The sequence below is a fragment of the Gorilla gorilla genome, chromosome 5, assembly GCF_029281585.2.
Source record: "Gorilla gorilla gorilla isolate KB3781 chromosome 5, NHGRI_mGorGor1-v2.1_pri, whole genome shotgun sequence".
Classification (NCBI taxonomy): domain Eukaryota; kingdom Metazoa; phylum Chordata; class Mammalia; order Primates; family Hominidae; genus Gorilla; species Gorilla gorilla.
This window is the reverse complement of record NC_073229.2, coordinates 53006862-53023729: the sequence shown is the minus strand read 5'-3', so window position 1 is coordinate 53023729 and position 16868 is coordinate 53006862. Positions and strand designations below refer to the sequence as shown.

The window sequence follows — 16868 nt, the reverse complement described above, 5'->3', positions numbered from 1 at the left end:
TCTGAAGGACTTCAAAGGGCTCTCTCCCTGCCCTCTAAAAAACCAAGATCCTTTGGTGATCTATTATCAGAAGTCATCAGAAGTTCCCAGAGAAGAGTGCAGTTCTCTGGATAAACCGAAGAGACTGATGAAGTTTGGTGGGACAGTGCAGCGTATGAAGGAAGCAGAGCTGAAAGCAGCAGGGGCATACGCATGGCCCTGGAGATAGATGCACAAGAGAGTGGAGGAAGAAAGGAGAAGACCTGAGATGGAAGGGAGATTTATATCGTAATCAGTTATCAAGATTGGTGAGGTGAAGATGGCTGAGGGGACAAATAAGAGGAAGGCAGGAAGAGGAAGGCCCTGTGGAAGGGTGAAAGACAATCCGGGCTTGAAAAGGTGAGGGAGGAATCTGAGAGGCAGGATCTCACAGGATACTGGGCAAGGGTATGAGAGGAGAGGCCTTAGAACGTGAGGGTGTGCAAGTTATACAGGATTGGTTCATGCTGGGATGGAAGGGGCTGATTCCATTGAAGCTAGTCACATCAAGAGGTCACTAAATGAAGGACAAATTATATGAAGGTTTCAGGTCACAGAATGTGGCTGAGGATGGCAGAAGGTGGGGTGGTGGGAGTAGAACACTGAGACTAAAAAATAGGATGAAAGACAACTGGGCTAGATGGTTTTAGAGCATACGGACATGTGGATTCCTGGGGCTAAGGGACTTAACAAGATGAAAGGATTTGGGGTAAAGTGCCAGTGAGGTGGGAGACACTGTACGGTGAGTGAGTTCACAGGGAAAGGGCTGGAAGCGTCAAAGATTCATAGAACAAGAGATATTCGGGCAAAGGATGAAGAGAGAAGTTGACTGGGTTCAAGACACTACTCCAAAATATGGCAACTTGAGAAAATGGCAGTAGGAAGGTCACTCTCACTTTCTCTGAGGCTCTTCTCCCCTGAAGCAGATCACAAAACCTAGGAAGGATTTTTCTGACTTTCCCCTGAAGCAGGTCATAATACCCTCATAGAGAGGTGCCCTCCCTATACTCAAGAGGAAAGAAGCACCCTTATCTGTGAAGACACAGGGACACAGAGAAGAGTCTAAACAAACAGGCCTTGCTAAGTTTCTCCCAGTTTATTACTATTTGATATTACCCTTTTTGTATTTTTCCACAACTACCCACTCTTCATCAGATCTAGTATAAAAATATACAAGTTTAATCATTTCTTTAGGTCTTCATTTCCTTATGAAGGCTCCTGTCACATAAAACTTATATTAAATAAATGTATATAATCTTCTCTTATTAAATCTGTTTTGTTATAGGGGCCTAAGCCATGAACCTAAGAAGATATTTTCCCTCCCCTACAAGGTGCAGGGGCTTCAGGGGATATGAGATCAAAAGTCATGAACAGCAGGATGAGAAAGTCACCAAGTTACATGGCAAAGGGTAATAGAAACCTTGGGGGTCAGGGCCAGTCTTGGTGGCTCATGCCTATAATCTCAACTACTTGAGAGGCTAAGGTGGGAGGATCTCTTGAGGCTAGGAGCTCAAGAACAGAAACCTTGCGGATCAAGGAACGAGCTGATGTTGGATTTAGGAATTACTAGAAAATAAGGAATAAGGAGCTGAGGTTGAGTAAGTCTGGGGGAAAGACAGGCAATGGAGTAGGGTTTTGTTTTGTTTTTTTAAACCGTGGGTTCAAATCTTAGCTCTGCTACTTAGCTGTGAGAGTTTCTGGTTCATTTCTCTGAAACCAACCAACCAAACAAACAAAAATATGGGAAGGGAAAATGGTGGATATAATAATAATTAACTCTTGGGGCTGTTGAGACATAAATTTAACTTATATATCCAGAGCTTGGCACACAGTAGGTATTCAGCAAACCAATCGTTACTGAGGCAAAATCAGGGTAAGAACCAGAGAAGTGAGGCTACAGCAGACATGAGAAGATAGGGATTCCAAGATGTCAGTAGTAGCAATATAATGCAAGGTATGGGCCACATGTTTAGGCTGTTAAATCCCTAGCACTCAGGACAGAGTAAGATCCATAGCAGCTTCTCATTTCTAACAACAGCTTATGCTAAGGGTTCCCATGAGCCAAGCATGGTGCCCGGTGCTTTACATATGTTATGTCAGGCACTACTATTTTCTCCCTTAGCAGAGGTGGAGACTGAAGACAGGTTAAATAATATACCAAAAGTCCCATAGCTGAAGGGCCAGAATCAGACTGGAACCTAGGTTTGTTATGAACTCAATGCCCCCAAATGAAGCACTCTGCTATACTGCTTTGCAGACATGTTATCTGATGGGGCCTGATCAAGGGAAATGGGTATGCACTATGAAGTGTGAAGAGGGTGATCCGGGAATGAGGGAGTAAGGTTCATGAGGCAAGCAGATCCTGGGATGAGGTTACAAGAGGAAATTTCCAGGGTGGGGTACAAAAATGATTGCAAAAAATTATTATCTTGACTGAGAACTGCATAATTTCACAATTTCACAGACGGAAGGAAACTCAAAGATCATCTAACCCAACCTCATCACAGTCATGATGAGAAACTGAGGTCCAGACTGAGGAGGGGACTTCTCCCAGGTCCCTAAAGCACAGCAGTGACAGAGCTGGAACCACACACTGGATTGACTGGATTCTGGATTGATCCAGAATTCTCTGATGCCTCCAATTATTACTACTTCATATTAATCTCTATATCCTCCTTAGCACCAGAAAGGTGCTGGACGCTTGTAAGTCATGTGCTGATTGACACTGAAGGGCTGGGATCGCAGAGAGAGATGCCAGTGGGGGTGATTTTAGGATAAAGGCAGACGTGGAACGAGGGTCATAGGGCTACAGGGTAAAGATACTGAGGGCTGTGTACAAGGTGAGTGCGTGGAAAACTATTGGAGTAGGGCTTAGGAGTCGCCAGCAGAGTTTTGAGGGGAGTCACCGAGTTTGTGGGGAACACAAGGTAGAATCGGGGGGGTTACTGGGCCAGGAGGGTTACCCAGGTTTGGGGGTCACTAAGGAGGAGTGTGAGGATCTCAGGGTCATGTGAGTCACCGGATTAAAACTGAGGGAGTCACTGGTTGGTGGGTCTCTGAGAAGTGCTGGGAAAATTCCTGGGTTAGCAGCCAATGAATAATAACCAACGGTTACCTGGTGAGGTCTTGGGGTCAGTGGGTGGGGTGTGGGGTCACAAGGGTGGAGGCGGGCGCCGTCACGGGGTGGGGTTTGGGAGTCACGGGGGAGGGGCCGCAAGGCGGAAAAGAGGGGCAGGGACCCTGGGTGGGGGAGGGGGCCCGGCCGCGGTCCAGCGGCCAGGCCGCCCCGCTAGGGCCGGAGGGAGGTGGGCACGCCGGGCTCGGGACCTTCCCGGGGTCCTGCGCCCGCCCGGCATCCCGCCCTGGGCATGGTTGGCCCACTCTTCCCGCAGCCACCAACCTGACAGCCCCCGAGGGCGACTCCGCCGACAGACCGCCATGCACCGGGCCCCGCCACCAGCGCCGGCCCCACAACCCGCCTGCGCCATAGCCCGCCCGCCCGCGCGCAGCTTGCCTCGCGCGATATCCAGGTTCCAGGGCCGCCGCACTTTCCTTTCCTCTTGGCGCGCCTCTACCGGGCCCCGGAACCCGTATAGAAAATACCGGGCACGGTCCACCCCGCCCCCCGCTTCGCCGCGGCAGCCATCCAACTTATCCTGGTTCCGGGGCTCCTGGAGCCCAGGCGGCCGGGATCTGAACCGAGCTCCTCGGAGCCCCGCCCCCCTCAAGGCCGGGGTGACGCATGGCCCGCGAGGCTGAGCGCCCAGGGAAGGCGTGCTGACGTCACGACGCCCGGGTCAGGGCCTGGGCGCGGCTCGGAGCCGGGTCGTCGCTATAGCAATCGGGAACCGCTACCTGTCCATTCCAAGGATTCGGTCCAGCAGAAGCGTGAGGAGATGGCGGAGGCCCCGAGGGCTTTGCGTCATCACTTCTGCGGCCTGCGGGCGAGAAGGTGCGCTTCGGGAGTAGCGCGGGAGGTCAGGAGGCGCAGGTTGTGAGGGACGCAGGCCCTGGGGCTTCGGTCTCTGTCCTCCGAGCTCAGAGCCTCCAGGCTTCTTCCCGGCCGCGCGCTCAGCACTCACTGTCTTACGGTCCCGAAGCGCTTTAAGGTGCGCAGTCCGCAGGCCTTGCCTACTGATCTTCGAGCCACCCCTTGAAGGAAGCAGTTGCAGGTATTAAGAGCTCCTTATTGAAAAGGACGATGTAGAGGGGCGGTGAGGGACTCGCCTCCGCAGGGAGGGCGCCCTGGCGGTCCTCTCAGGTTCTCTCTCATTCCCGCGTCAGCTCCACCGTCAGGCTCGAAACCGGCTACTCCCTTTTGTAGGCTTGCTTTGGGTTGAACATAAAAACCAAGCCCCTTTACTATTTCCCTGCTGGGAGGGGCTGCGATTGGGAAATTTTCAGAAACCTGAGGGAAAATTAAAAGGGAGCGAGCTTTCGGTAAACAATCAAATTAAAAAGGAGGGGCGTTAGAGAAGGAACTGGTAAAGATTGCCTTTTAGGAGAGGAACTGGGTGGCTGGAAGAATGAGGTGAGAAACTTTCGCCTCTCTATCCTTTCAGACTTTAACTGGTTTCTTTTGTATCTTCCCCGCCCCGAAAACAATTTAACTTAATAAGAATAATTTTTAAAGGACGTAAACTAGACACAGTTACAAAGTACGGGGTTTGGGGCTTGGGGTAGCTAAAGGTGTCTTTGGGGACGCGGGCATCCTTTTCCTCTCCTGCCTGAAGAGCTTAACTAGAAAGCCCCCCTTTCAGTCTTAGGCATCCCCTCTTCCTGATCTTATTTGTTCTGGCTGGGACCAGAGTTCAGTTTAGGTAGGCCAGTGAGTGACATTTGATGGTTAGAATTCCTATAGTTAGAATTAATCCCTTCTGTATCTCCTAGTATGGAAATAAACTGCCTGGCCACTATGCTGCCCTCTTTCCATTCCTTTTTGGTGGAAGTTTGACAAGTTATTTCCCATAGAAAATATCTTATAGGCCGGGCGCCGTGGCTTAAACGCCTGTAATCCCAGCACTTTGGGAGGCTGAGGCGGGCGGATCACGAGGTCAGGAGTTCGAGACCAGCCTGGTCAACATAGTGAAACCCCCCCCCCTACTAAAAATACAAAAAAATTAGCTGGGCGTGGTGGCGGGCGCCTGTAATCCCAGCTACTCCGGAGGTTGAGGCAGGAGAATTGCTTGAACCCGGGAGGCGGAGGTTACAGTGAGCCAAGATCGCACCATTGCAGTCCAGTGCGGGCAACAGTGTGACTCCGTCTCAAAAAAAGAAAAAAAAAAGAAAAAGAAAAAGTACCTTATAGATACAGAGAGAAGATTAAGTAGCTCCTCTTATAATATGAATTGAGGGTTAGAAATACCGCAGGGAATAGAACTCAGGCTATACCTGAGTTTGTCCCTCTCCAACCACCCTTTTTCCATAGCTCTCTCTCTATATATATATCTGTCTTTTCTCACATTCCTTACGGATCGTAATCTGATGGCCAGTCACCTCTGCAATTATACATTTAACAAGAGCTCTGGGAAACAGTGTCTGAATCTGAAGTAATGATCCTAATGGAAGGTAATTTCAGGTCCTCAGGAGAATTGGTGAGGATATTTTGGAGGGCAGTATTGAAGACCATTGCTAGCAGTTTCTCTCCTATCCCTTCCACTCAACATATAGGCTGGTGATCTTCAGACATTTTTTAGAATGAACCCATAAAAGAATTTTGAAGAGCTATGTACCTCTTGTTCATTTTTAAGTTGATACCTAAATTTTCCTTCATTAATTTAAATACTTATAGAGGATACAATTTCAAATTTTGACATCTTAAACTAAGACTTACATCATTCTTTTTTTTTGAGACGGAGTCTCGCTCTGTCAACCAGGCTGGAGTGCTGCAGTGGCGAAATCTCAGCTCACTGCAACTTCCCCTTCCAGGTTCAAGCAATTCTCCTGCCTCAGCCTCCCGAGTAGCTGGGACTACAGGTATGCGCCACCATGCCTGGCTAATTTTTTGTATTTTTAGTAGAAACGGGGTTTCACGGTGTTAGCCAGGATGGTCTCGATCTCCTGACCTCGTGATCCGCCCGCCTTGGCCTCCCAAAGTGCTGGGATTACAGGCATGAGCCACCACACTTGGTCTACATCATTCTTAATGTATCTGGCAGGCCAGGCACAGTGGCTCATGCTTGTAATCCTAGCACTTTGGGAGGCTGAGACAGGCGGATCCCGAGGTCAGGAGTTCCAGACCAGCCTGGCCAAGATGGTGAAACCCTGTCTCTACTAAAAATACAAAAATTAGCCGGGCATGGTGGTGCGTACCTGTAGTCCTAGCTACTCGGGAGGCTGAGGCAGGAGAAGCACTTGAACCCGGGAGGCGGAGGTTGCAGTGAGCTGAGATCGTGCCACTGCACTCTAGCCTGGGCTACAGAGTGAGACTCTGTCTCAAATTAAAAAAAAGTATCCGGTGGATTCCAAGTACCCTAAAAATCTAATGCCTACCATCATCCACTTAAAAATATATGAACAAGCTCTTCAACAGAAATTTTATATGGTTCTCTTTTTCCTTAAACTTTGAATTCCATTCACTTCCTGTAATCATTAGTATATAACTTACTAAACTTTTTTTTTACTAAATATTACTAAATACTAAATTTTCCTAAATATTTTTAACATTTTTATGACTTGTGAAACCTAAAAAGTACAATTTTTATTGAAAATGCATCTGTTAATGAGAAATATTGTGTTTCTCCCCAATTAGTTCAGGTATTCATGGATTAATATTACCTAATGGTAGAAGGAGATAAGGTGCAACATCAATCCTTTACCTATTTTTTATTTTTATAGACATGAGTATTGAGAAACCTTGTTTCCACAATTGGGAAAGGAAGAGATTTGTTACAATGATATTCTTTGAGTCTTTGAACTTCTAAATTATATGCCAGCAATCACAGAGTGATCTATTAATACTATCAAATAGAGTCTTCTTTTAATTTTGTTAAAAGCAAAGGATTAGAAACCACTGAACTTCCAAAAGGATTTAGTTATTAGAGTCTCAGTTTTGGTTTTATTAAACATGATTATTAATTATCTGTGATCTTTACACTCAGAGACACTTTGTTAGTCAGGTATTGATTTCCATACTTCTTTGCCTACACAATATTTTTTGGTAAAATTCTTTAATTATTACATGTCTTCAAGAACTTTTTGTTAAACTGAAATGCAGATTCAGCTCATTCACTGTATAGAAAACAACTGCCATTTGTGGAATTGGCAAAGCCAGTTTTCATTTCAAACCAATCAGCCAAATCAGACCTACTTTCTGTTAGAAAAAATGTCTATGACTTTATTCTTCCATTCAAATAAATATGTTAACATTCATTTTGAGGAATATTATAAAAATTATTAGGAAATAAATGATTAACTATAGCTTATAAAATGGACCACTAACCAGTCAAGATTAAAATTATTTAGACCTACTATTAACATAATAAATGGTAAAAATAAGATAGTACTATTTTTCATTATATAATTAGGAATAATGCTGTATAATGTATAGTTAAATCCATCAGTTTTGAGAAGTCATATAGAAGGCATATATTCCCTTGGTAAATGTGTGTGCCTGCTTTCATCAAACTCTTGTTGTTCAGCTTTTGGGAACAATTAAATGAGAATCATGTCTAAAAATCAGAAATAACTAATAATCTTGTTACACAAATTTTTTTCTTCTGTATTTTTTAGAAAGGAAAGCTGTATTTGCTAAGAAATAATGAATTGAGCAGCTAGCAATTTCACTTTTTACTAGGAGGTAGAAAATAATAAACATTTTATATAAGATAAAATAGGAAGACTGATTGCAATGGGAATATTTTGATATGAAGTGGAAAATAATTGCTCCCTCCCAGCTCCTCAGGTTTTTACACCCTGGACCATGCATCAAGATTCAGTGTAGGGGAGAGATATTCCTTTCTTTTGTAAAGTAGGACAAGGACTATGGTGAAAGTGGGGGCAGTGGTAGAGTGGAGAATGCATGAATATGTCAGCTGGCTCCCAAACGGATTGGTTTTAGAATTTTTTTTTTTTTTTTTTTTTTTGAGACGGAGTCTCGCTCTGTCACCCAGGCTGGAGTGCAATGGCATGATCTCAGCTCACTGTAACCTCTGCCTCCCGGGTTCAAGCGATTCTCCTGCCTCAGCCTCCTGAGTAGCTGGGATTATAGGCGCGTGCCACCACGCCCGGCTAATTTTTGTATTTTTAGTAGAGATGGGGTTTCACCGTGTTGGTCATGCTGGTCTCAAACTCCTGACCTTGTGATCTGCCTGTCTTGGCCTCCCAAAGTGCGGGGATTACAAGCGTGAGCCACTGTGCCTGGCCGTTTTTTTTTTTTTTTTTTTTTTTTTGAGGTGAAGTTTTGCTTCTGTTGCCCAGCCTGGAGTGCAGTGGCACGACCTCGGCTCACTGCCACCTCCGCCTCCTGGGTTCAAGCGATTCTCATGCCTCAGCCTGCCAAGTAGCTGGGATTACAGGTGCCTGCCACCACGCCTGGCTGTTTTTTTTTTTTTTTCTGAGATGGAGTCTTGCTCTGTTACCCAGGCTGGAGTGCAGTGGCCCAATTTGGCTCCCTGCAACCTCCCCTTCCTAGGTTCAAGAGATTCTCCTGCCTCAGCCTCCCAGGTAGCTATAATTACAGGTGTGCACCGCCACACCCGGTTAATTTTTGTATTTTTAGTAGAAACGGGGTTTCACTATGTTGGCCAGGCTGGTCTCAAACTCTTACCTCAGGCGATCCGCCCGCCACAGCCTCCCAAAGTGCTGGGATTACAGGTGTGAGCCAGTGCACCCGGCCTGGTTTTAGAAAATATTTTATAGGGAAGTTGAGGATCTGGAAATTTATTCCTTTAAAACTCTCCTCAGACTGATTTGAGGCTATTTCCTGGGTATTCCTTGCAGTCTTACGTACCCTAGGAAAAATCTTCATTTACCCCACTTGGAAGACTTCTTAATATAGGCATATCCAAACTCCAATGTCCCTGACTATCCATTATTTTGAGACACCAAAGCAAATGTCCTAGGAAGTAAGGAGGAAGACGTGTTGTTCTTAGAATAGAAGTGAGTTATGAGAGAAGTCAAAGAGGATGGCTCCAAGTTGGTATAGTGTGAAGGTCATGGATATGGTCCTTGGCTTTGCAGTTCTAGAAGTGTGATTTTGAGTCAGTCCACACAAAGGTGTTCATGTTTTGTCACATTAAATCAAACTCATAGGAAGTTAATGTACATAGTAGAATGCCAGTGCATTCTTTTATACTTATAGCCACCAAGTGAACTGGATTATTGCTCCTGTTGGGTAAATCTTATCTGGGAAGATGAATTATAATCAGAAAGTTACATGAGGAGTGTGGATCTTGAGCATGGCTATTGTCAATGAGCTGATGAGCAGCTGCTCACTACCTGGCATATAATAGGATCTCAGTAATTATGGAATGAATGTACTTCATCTGTATCTTCATTATAGATGCTAAAGGGTAAGTTTAAGATTCTGATAGGCCACCCCACATGTTTTTTGATCAGGTAGATTTTTCCTTGTTCCTCAAGTTATACTCTTAAATGGCTATATCATGTAGATATTAAATCCAATAAAATTTCATGAAAGGGAATTATATAATTGCGACAGCAAAGTTTTATCTATCATCTCTGAGCCTAGAAATTGGGACTGTTCATTTATAAAAGAGATTGGAGATTGCTTTCTCCTGCCCTGTAGGAGTAGTGATGGTGGTAGTGACTAAATGATCTGTATTTCACAATACTATTTGGTGGCTAAGAGTGTACTGCATACAAAGAATGACACTGGGTGACCCTCAGTGCTGGCGCTTTCCTAGAGGTGGGACATCATGACTAGGGAGGTGCTGAACCACCTGTGGGCTGGCCAGCTGTTGTGGACTGTACTGTGGAGAGGAGGAACAATAAATTTCCCCCACTCCTTAGATCCCCCTCAGGAGATAATACTTGATGCTGCTTTTAAGGACAGAGAAAAGACAAGCCTTTTCAAATTTTAAAATCATTAGGGATGAGTTGCCAAAAAATTTGGGTTAAGTTTTATCTGGAAGCCAGAAGACATTGTCTCCTCAAGGCTTTTTCTGGCTCTAGGATAAGCTATTGAGATAGAGGAAAAGATGCCGGGCTGAGGAGTTTCATTTAGTATTTTAATAATAATAAAAAAGACATACAAAATCCAAACATTTCTTTTTACAATTCAGATACATATTTTTCCCCAAGTGCAAAATACTCTATGAACTGCATCATTTGCTGTTTATTGTCGATTGTATAGGAGATGCTTACTAAATTGGCAGCAGTGGAAGGCAGATATAAATACAATATTTTGAAATTTCTTCTGCATTTAACAAAAAGCCTCCCACATGGCGATCATTATTCTGAAACTTGAGTTCAGCTCACACAGAAGTATAAAGTTTTCAGTTTGTTCAAACTGCTACAACCTGTAGTGTCTAAAAAAGCTGATGACAACTGGGGGTTCTATTCCTTCTAATCATATATTTCCTTGTACAAATAATGGCACAAGGATAGGGTGTGCTACTTTTGAGATGGGTCAAATGTAAAAATATCCTTGTGTTGTTCGCTCCCACTTTTATTGTGCTTAAGAAAGAAACCTGGAGGGTTAACATTTTCTGCTTATGCTCAGTTATACTTTGTCTTGGTACCCCTTGTTTGTGGCTGTAATATTGAGGTTAAGCAGCAAATACAAAAGTTCGAGTGCTCTATAACGTTTTCTGACATTTTGAGATATGACCTCATAATCCATTCCAGAGTCACCTCAAACATGTATATAGAGAACACTTCTCATATATAAAAAGTTTCTCTAGAGCCAAAGACCAGGACTGTGTTACTGAACTTTCAGCAACAAATCTGAGTCTCCACCACCTCAAACTGACCAAATCTTGGGGGCTGTTAAAGCAGTCACAGCTCAGTGCCAGCCTTTGGGGATTTCTAGGCCTGGAGCAGGCAGCTCAGATCCAGGATCTGGTCAGTTTTCTTCTGACTCCAAGAGTTGTCTCAGGTTGTAGGAATAGGCATGGCCTGATAATATAGAAAGAGGGAGGCAGAGAAGTAAAGAGGAACTGCCATGTTGCTGAGGATATAAGTGCCTTTCTGGTGTGCATTACTTGGTGCGTGAAGCCCTCCCATTTCCAGGCTCAGAGCAGGTGAGGTTTTGTACTAAGATGAATGGAAGCCCCACAATACTGTAGCCCCACACCCTACACGCTGCAGAGAGGCCTCTGGGTTGCTTCATGAAGGGATCCTATTTATACCATCTTTCCATTTCCCTCCAATGGTAAAAACCTCTCTTCTGTCTGACCTGTGAAGACCTAGAATGTCCCTGAGCGTTGACTCCTCATTCAATCCAGTTAACCCCTAGTTTGATGTCCCAGGGCCAGCCTCCTCCATAGATTCAGCAGCAGCTTTGCCTGGGTTCTTAACCCTCCAACTTGGAGGACCTAAATTAAACTTGGTGGACAATAGCAGGTTTTTACCTGCTCACCAAGATCTGCCTTGACATCAATTAAGAAGCCTAGTGGTCTATGCCTTCCGTACTGTGGAACTCATTTGCAGGTCTCATAAGCCATGGAATAAATGGTTGAAGGATGTGTATTTGTATGTATGTATGCATGGTGTGACAGGAAAGGAAGGGAGAAAGGAGAAGCCAGACCCTGAAGGCATAAGTTAAGAAGCATGGTCACCGTTTGGCTTTCCAAGAGATGCAAAACGGCTGGCAGAGAGGAATCAGAAAGTTATCCTAGGCTGGGCGCGGTGGCTCATGCCTGTAATCCCAGCACTTTGGGAGACTGAGGCGGGTGGATCACCTGAGGTCAAGAGTTCAAGACCAGCCCGGGCAACATGGTGAAACCCCATCTCTACTAAAAATACAAAAATTAGCTGGGCGCGGTGGCGCATGCCTGTAATCCCAGCTACTTGGGAGGCTGAGGCAGAATTGCTTGAGCCTGGGAGGCGGAGGTTGCAGTAGGCCGAGATAGCACCATTACACTCCAGCCTGGGTGACAGAGCGAGACTCCATCTCAAAAAAAAAAAAAAAAAAGAAAAAGAAAGTTATCCTAGCTTCTGGTGGAGAATTAGGATAGTCAGGGTTGATTAAAGCAGTTTTCATGGTGCTTCCTGGGAAGTACAGAGACACTCATACTAAATGACCATTTCCCTTGTTTGGAAGCAGCCATTTTGCATCTTTACAGTGGCCCTCCTTGACCCAGAAAGACAAAGGTAGCCAGACACTCTACCCACAAGGGCCATGATGTTGGCTAATGCTTGTCAGGGAATCTAGCTGTGTCATTGGCTACCTACTGCTATGGCCGTTTTGGCTGATGAATGCTACTGATGGGAGGGCAGGGAGTCAGACTCCTTTATTTAGTGTTGAGTCTCCTGGGGGAGCAGTAGCCTAGGACAGTCACCTAGAAATGAACCTGAGCTGTTCTGTGAGTTACCAGGAGAGTTAAAAAGAAAAAAAAAAAAGAAGAAATGAACCTGAGGACTCAGTTGGTAGCCTTTGATTGATTGGGACTACAGCTTTGGGGGAACTAGAGTGAGAAAACAGAAAATAATTTTATAGGCAACACTTGGATTAAGGGCAGAATGTGTGCAGGCTTTGGGCTTGGGCATGGACTTGATTCTTCTTCCATTTGATTCTTTCTTCCTTCTGAAAAACAGTAGTTGAGGAAGCTAAGCTTGAAGTCAACTTCAAAGGGAAGTGACCAGAGCCAGGCAAATATCTGATGCCTTCTGTCTTATTCTTGGCTGCCACAGCTTTGTCTCTGGCCTCGGGACCCTGAGTCAGCCCATCCCCAGGTGGTATGTCCTGGTCCTCTTCCATGTGTACACCAGGGGATAACAGGATGAAGACAGGGAAAAGATGGAGGTTTTCCCTACTTGGGGTAGAGAATCACTGACCAGTTCCATTGGCCTCTATAATCATGAGGTCCACACTGACTCCATGGAGAGGCATAGGGATAGCAGGATTGGTTTAGCAAACATAGGTCTCTCTCCTTTCTGCTCCATCAAATCCCCAGAATTACTTTCCTACACATCAGATGCCTCTGCGCAATTACCCTGGATTACCACAGCCAAGGGCTCTAGGTGGCCAGTGGTGGCATAGAGACAGATCAGATGCTGCAGCACTCAAGGTTCATGAGATTCAAAACCGATTTTCTTCCACTCCAAACATACACTCTTTTCTCTTGGGCAGCTATAAATAGGGTTTTGCTAATAGAGGAAGAAGAAACAAAAACAAAAAACAAACCCAGAAAACAAAAACCCCTCCGTCTAGACAACATAGAAAGACTCAAAATGATTGCACTTATTAGGTGTGGACAGGGTGGGCAGGAGGCTCGCCAAGTGCACACACATTCCTTTTGCTGCCCACAGCCTGAGGCCAGAGGTAGGTGGCTCCAGGCTGGCTTCAGAGTGGGGTCCTCTTTGGTGAAGCCCACAAGCCAGCTGGGGCTACAAGGGAAAAACAACTGTAGGGCAAGGCCTAGGCTGGCTTCAGGTCAATAACCATGTTTAAGGACAACATGTAGCAAGGGGAGTAGGGCTCCCCCAGGGAGCATCACATGGGGCCGAGGAGGTGGCTGGGCCAGGGAAGACAAGAAAAGGGATTAGTGTTTGAAGTTGACTTCCAATTGTTCTGTGTCTAGTCCTTTAGATGATACATTTTTTCTTTCTGTTTTCTTTTTTTTGGCAATGCTTTAAAACCTTGTTTCTGTCCTGCAGAGTTACAGTCTTTCTCTCAGGGAGCTACAGCGGGGCATTCAACATGACAATGCCTGCTGCTCTTCCTCATTTAGCCGGTGTCCACTAACTCAGTGTTGTGGGCCATTTGTAAACCCTTATGGAGTAGACCCCAGGCAGACGTGGGGAAAGAAAGAGAGGATCTGTATAGACAAGAAAGCTGGCCATGTGGGAAGTCCAGAGCTCAAACCATGTGCCCCAGAGGACTGGTGCTGGCATTAAGCCTGTAAATCAAAGGCTTCTTTGGCAGGACCCTGGGCTGTTAGAATCACCCTAGGGAGCAGAGCCAGGGGACATTTTGGCCCCTGACTAGCAAGGCACAACCCTATAATGGCAGAAGCCCTTCTTTCCCCTCCCCGTTTCCCACCAGACCCACTTCCTTGATGGGCCTCTAGCACCCTTCCAAGCTGATGGGGTCGGGAATGTGAGCTGGTAAAATGGGCAGTGGAAGGGGCTGTACTGTTTCTTTACATCTCACGGGGACTAGAGCCAGTACTGAATGGCTTTTCTAGGTAGTGTGTTAGAAAAGGGGGAACAGTAGAGAGGCAGGCAGAAAGAGACAAGGAAAGGAAACTAGAAAGACAGAAAGGGAGAGTGCCTGGTCTGTGTAGTGATATTTTTTTTTTCCCCTCCAAAAAGAGAGGAGAGAGTTCCTTGTCTGAGGGTAGGGGGCTGCCGGCTCTGAGGGCTAAGGAGTCTGGGGGCTTAAAAAATTGGGTCTCTGAGCCTGGGGTTACTATTTGTAGGGCCTCAGGAAGCTGGAAACTTTGGAGCGGAGCAGCTTGATGAAGGATTTTGGCAGCATCTCCTTGTGTTTCTCTGTGTACTTGAAGTAGTTCTGGGGGTGGGCTAGCACCTCAAAGAAGGCCTTGATGAGCTTCTTGTCCTGCAAAGGATGGCAGGGAGCAATGTCAGCCTCAGCGTCGGGGGTGGGAAAGAGAAACACCATGACTCAGCAGCCCTTCTTGATGTCTACTAGGCATAGTACACTGAATATATCCAGAGGGCAACTCTGGGTTCCCATTCCCACCATCTGCCCTTATTCTGGAATTACACAACTGAATCAGTGGCAGCTCCATCCTTCTGTTGCTTAGGCCCCAATCCTTGGAGCCATCCTTGAATCCTCTTTCTTGCTTACAAATATAGCAAATCCTATTGACTCTACCTTCAAAATATGTCTGGGTCTGACCACTTATCATCTTCCCAAGCCACCATCGTCTCTGACTTGGAGTACTGTAGTAGCCTCCTAACTGGTCTCCATGCTTCTACCTTTGTCCCTCCGTAGACTCTTCTCCCCACAGCAGCCAGAGTGACTTTTTGTGTTTTTAATTAGTTCATCTTTTTCCTGTTTGAAACTCTTCTCTGGTTTCTTTTATCACTCGTCGGCAGAATGTGATCTGTGTCTTGCTTTCCACCTCCACTCTTGCTCCCTGTGCTGAGCCACACTGGCCTTCTGGAGGTTCCTGAACACACTAAATTGCTCCCATGCTCCTTAGCTTGGAATGCTCCTCCCTCATCTTCTAATGGGGAGCCCTTTTACCTCATTTGGGTCTCTTCTCCTTAGAGGCCTTTCCTGACCACCCTGTCTACAACAGTAGCATGGTGTGGAGAGCCTACTAGGTGCCAGGCACTGTGCATTAAAACTCAGGTCTTCTGGCTCCTAGGCTGGTGCTCCTTCCATGGCGTCAGTGGATTTTTCAAATAAGAAGTAGGGGTTTCAGCCTCTTACCCCACTTTAATCAGAACAGCTGCACTGCTTTATGTGTTGGAATTCCACAGTACATTTGATTTGAAATAAGGGTTCAGATGCTTTAAAAATGTTTGAAAAGTATTATTAAAAGTATATTCTTTGAAGTCTGCAAGTTCTAGGTGATTTTTGTTGTCAAGGCTTTTATTTTGATGATAATATAAAAATATTTTGCTAACACTTAACTTTTTTGCAGTGATAATTTATGAAGGATAATTCTATGACTACGACTATAGTTTCCTTTTTTTTTTTTTTTTTGAGACTGAGTCTAACTCTTGTTGCCCAGGCTGGAGTGCAATGGCATGATATCAGCTCACTGCAACCTCTGCCTCCCCGGTCCAAGCAATTCTCCTGCCTCAGGGTCCTGAGTAGCTGGGATTGCAGGCGCCCGCCACCACACCCAGCTAATTTTTCGTATTTTTTTGTAAAGACGGGGTTTCACTATGTTGGCCAGGCTGGTCTGGAACTCCTGACCTCAGGCGATCCACCCGCCTCAGCCCCCCAAAGTGCTGGGATTACAGGCGTGATCCACCATGCCCAGCCAGACTATAGTTTCTTAAGGAAGATTTTCTTAAATTGGGATTCACCGACCCAGGGCATCTAGTCCATTCTTCAATGTTGGAAGTATTTATTTTCCTTGAAAAGAAGTCTGTACATAAATTGATTCTGAGAAAGCTGTGCTAGATCTGCCGCTGCTTTTTTTGTTTTTGTTTTTTTGAGACAGAGTTCACTCTTGTCACCCAGGCCGGAGTGCGATGGCGCCATCTCGGCTCACTGCAACCTGCGCCTCCTGAGTTCAAGCAATTCTCCTGCCTCAGCCTCCTGGGTAGCTGGGATTACAGGCGCCTGCCACCGCACCCAGATAATTTTGTATTTTTACAAAATTAAGACGAGGTTTCACCATGTTGGCCAGGCTGGTCTCAAACTCCTGACCTCATGTGATCCACCCGCCTCGGCCTCCCAAAGTGCTGGGATGACAGGCGTGAACCACCACGCCCAGCCGATCTGCTGCTGCTTAATGAGGCCTGGGGAGGGAATAGGGGAAGGAAGGGACTTATGCAAAAGTATCTTTCTATACTTCACTTTCCCTATGTCTCTTGGAAGAGGTAGGGACATTTCTTCTCCTCACTTTCCCTTTCTCTTCCAAGTTTTCCCCAAGGTGTAATATAGTGTGGGTGACGCTGCAGTCGGATAGGCTTGGGCTCAAATCCCAGCTTCCCATGGGGCAGGTTCTTTAACTCTCTATACCCCAGTTTTCCCATCTGTAAAGAGGCAACGGAGAAAGCACCTACCTCATAGAGCT

General features: G+C 45.8%; 2 protein-coding genes and 1 long non-coding RNA gene across 20 annotated transcripts in view; 1 reads left to right on the top strand and 2 right to left on the bottom strand.

Moving 5' to 3' along the window:
- Positions 1-4434, bottom strand: part of ZNF76 (zinc finger protein 76) — a 37138-nt gene extending 32704 nt beyond the window's left edge. For 2 of the 9 annotated variants that reach the window (XM_004043868.4, XM_055390246.2), the window contains exon 1: positions 3533-3779. The gene's annotated coding sequence lies outside the window, so the exon portion shown is untranslated. Of the gene's footprint in view, positions 1-3418; positions 3780-3873 lie in introns of those variants that run through there. The other 7 variants (XM_055390245.2, XM_055390248.2, XM_055390243.2 and 4 more) reach the window with 6 other exon arrangements.
- Positions 3776-16868, top strand: part of LOC109027321 (uncharacterized) — a 39312-nt gene continuing 26219 nt past the window's right edge. For both annotated transcript variants that reach the window (XR_010134252.1, XR_008680610.2), the window contains exon 1: positions 3776-4190. This is a non-coding gene — a long non-coding RNA (uncharacterized lncRNA). The remainder of the gene's footprint in view (positions 4191-16868) is intronic.
- The window catches only part of SCUBE3 (signal peptide, CUB domain and EGF like domain containing 3), a 39376-nt gene continuing 32702 nt past the window's right edge, over positions 10195-16868 (bottom strand). For all 9 annotated transcript variants that reach the window (XM_055390237.2, XM_055390238.2, XM_063707553.1 and 6 more), the window contains one exon: positions 10195-14704. In XM_055390237.2, coding sequence (XP_055246212.1) covers positions 14555-14704 — 150 coding nt within the window. In that variant the 3' untranslated portion in view covers positions 10195-14554. The remainder of the gene's footprint in view (positions 14705-16868) is intronic.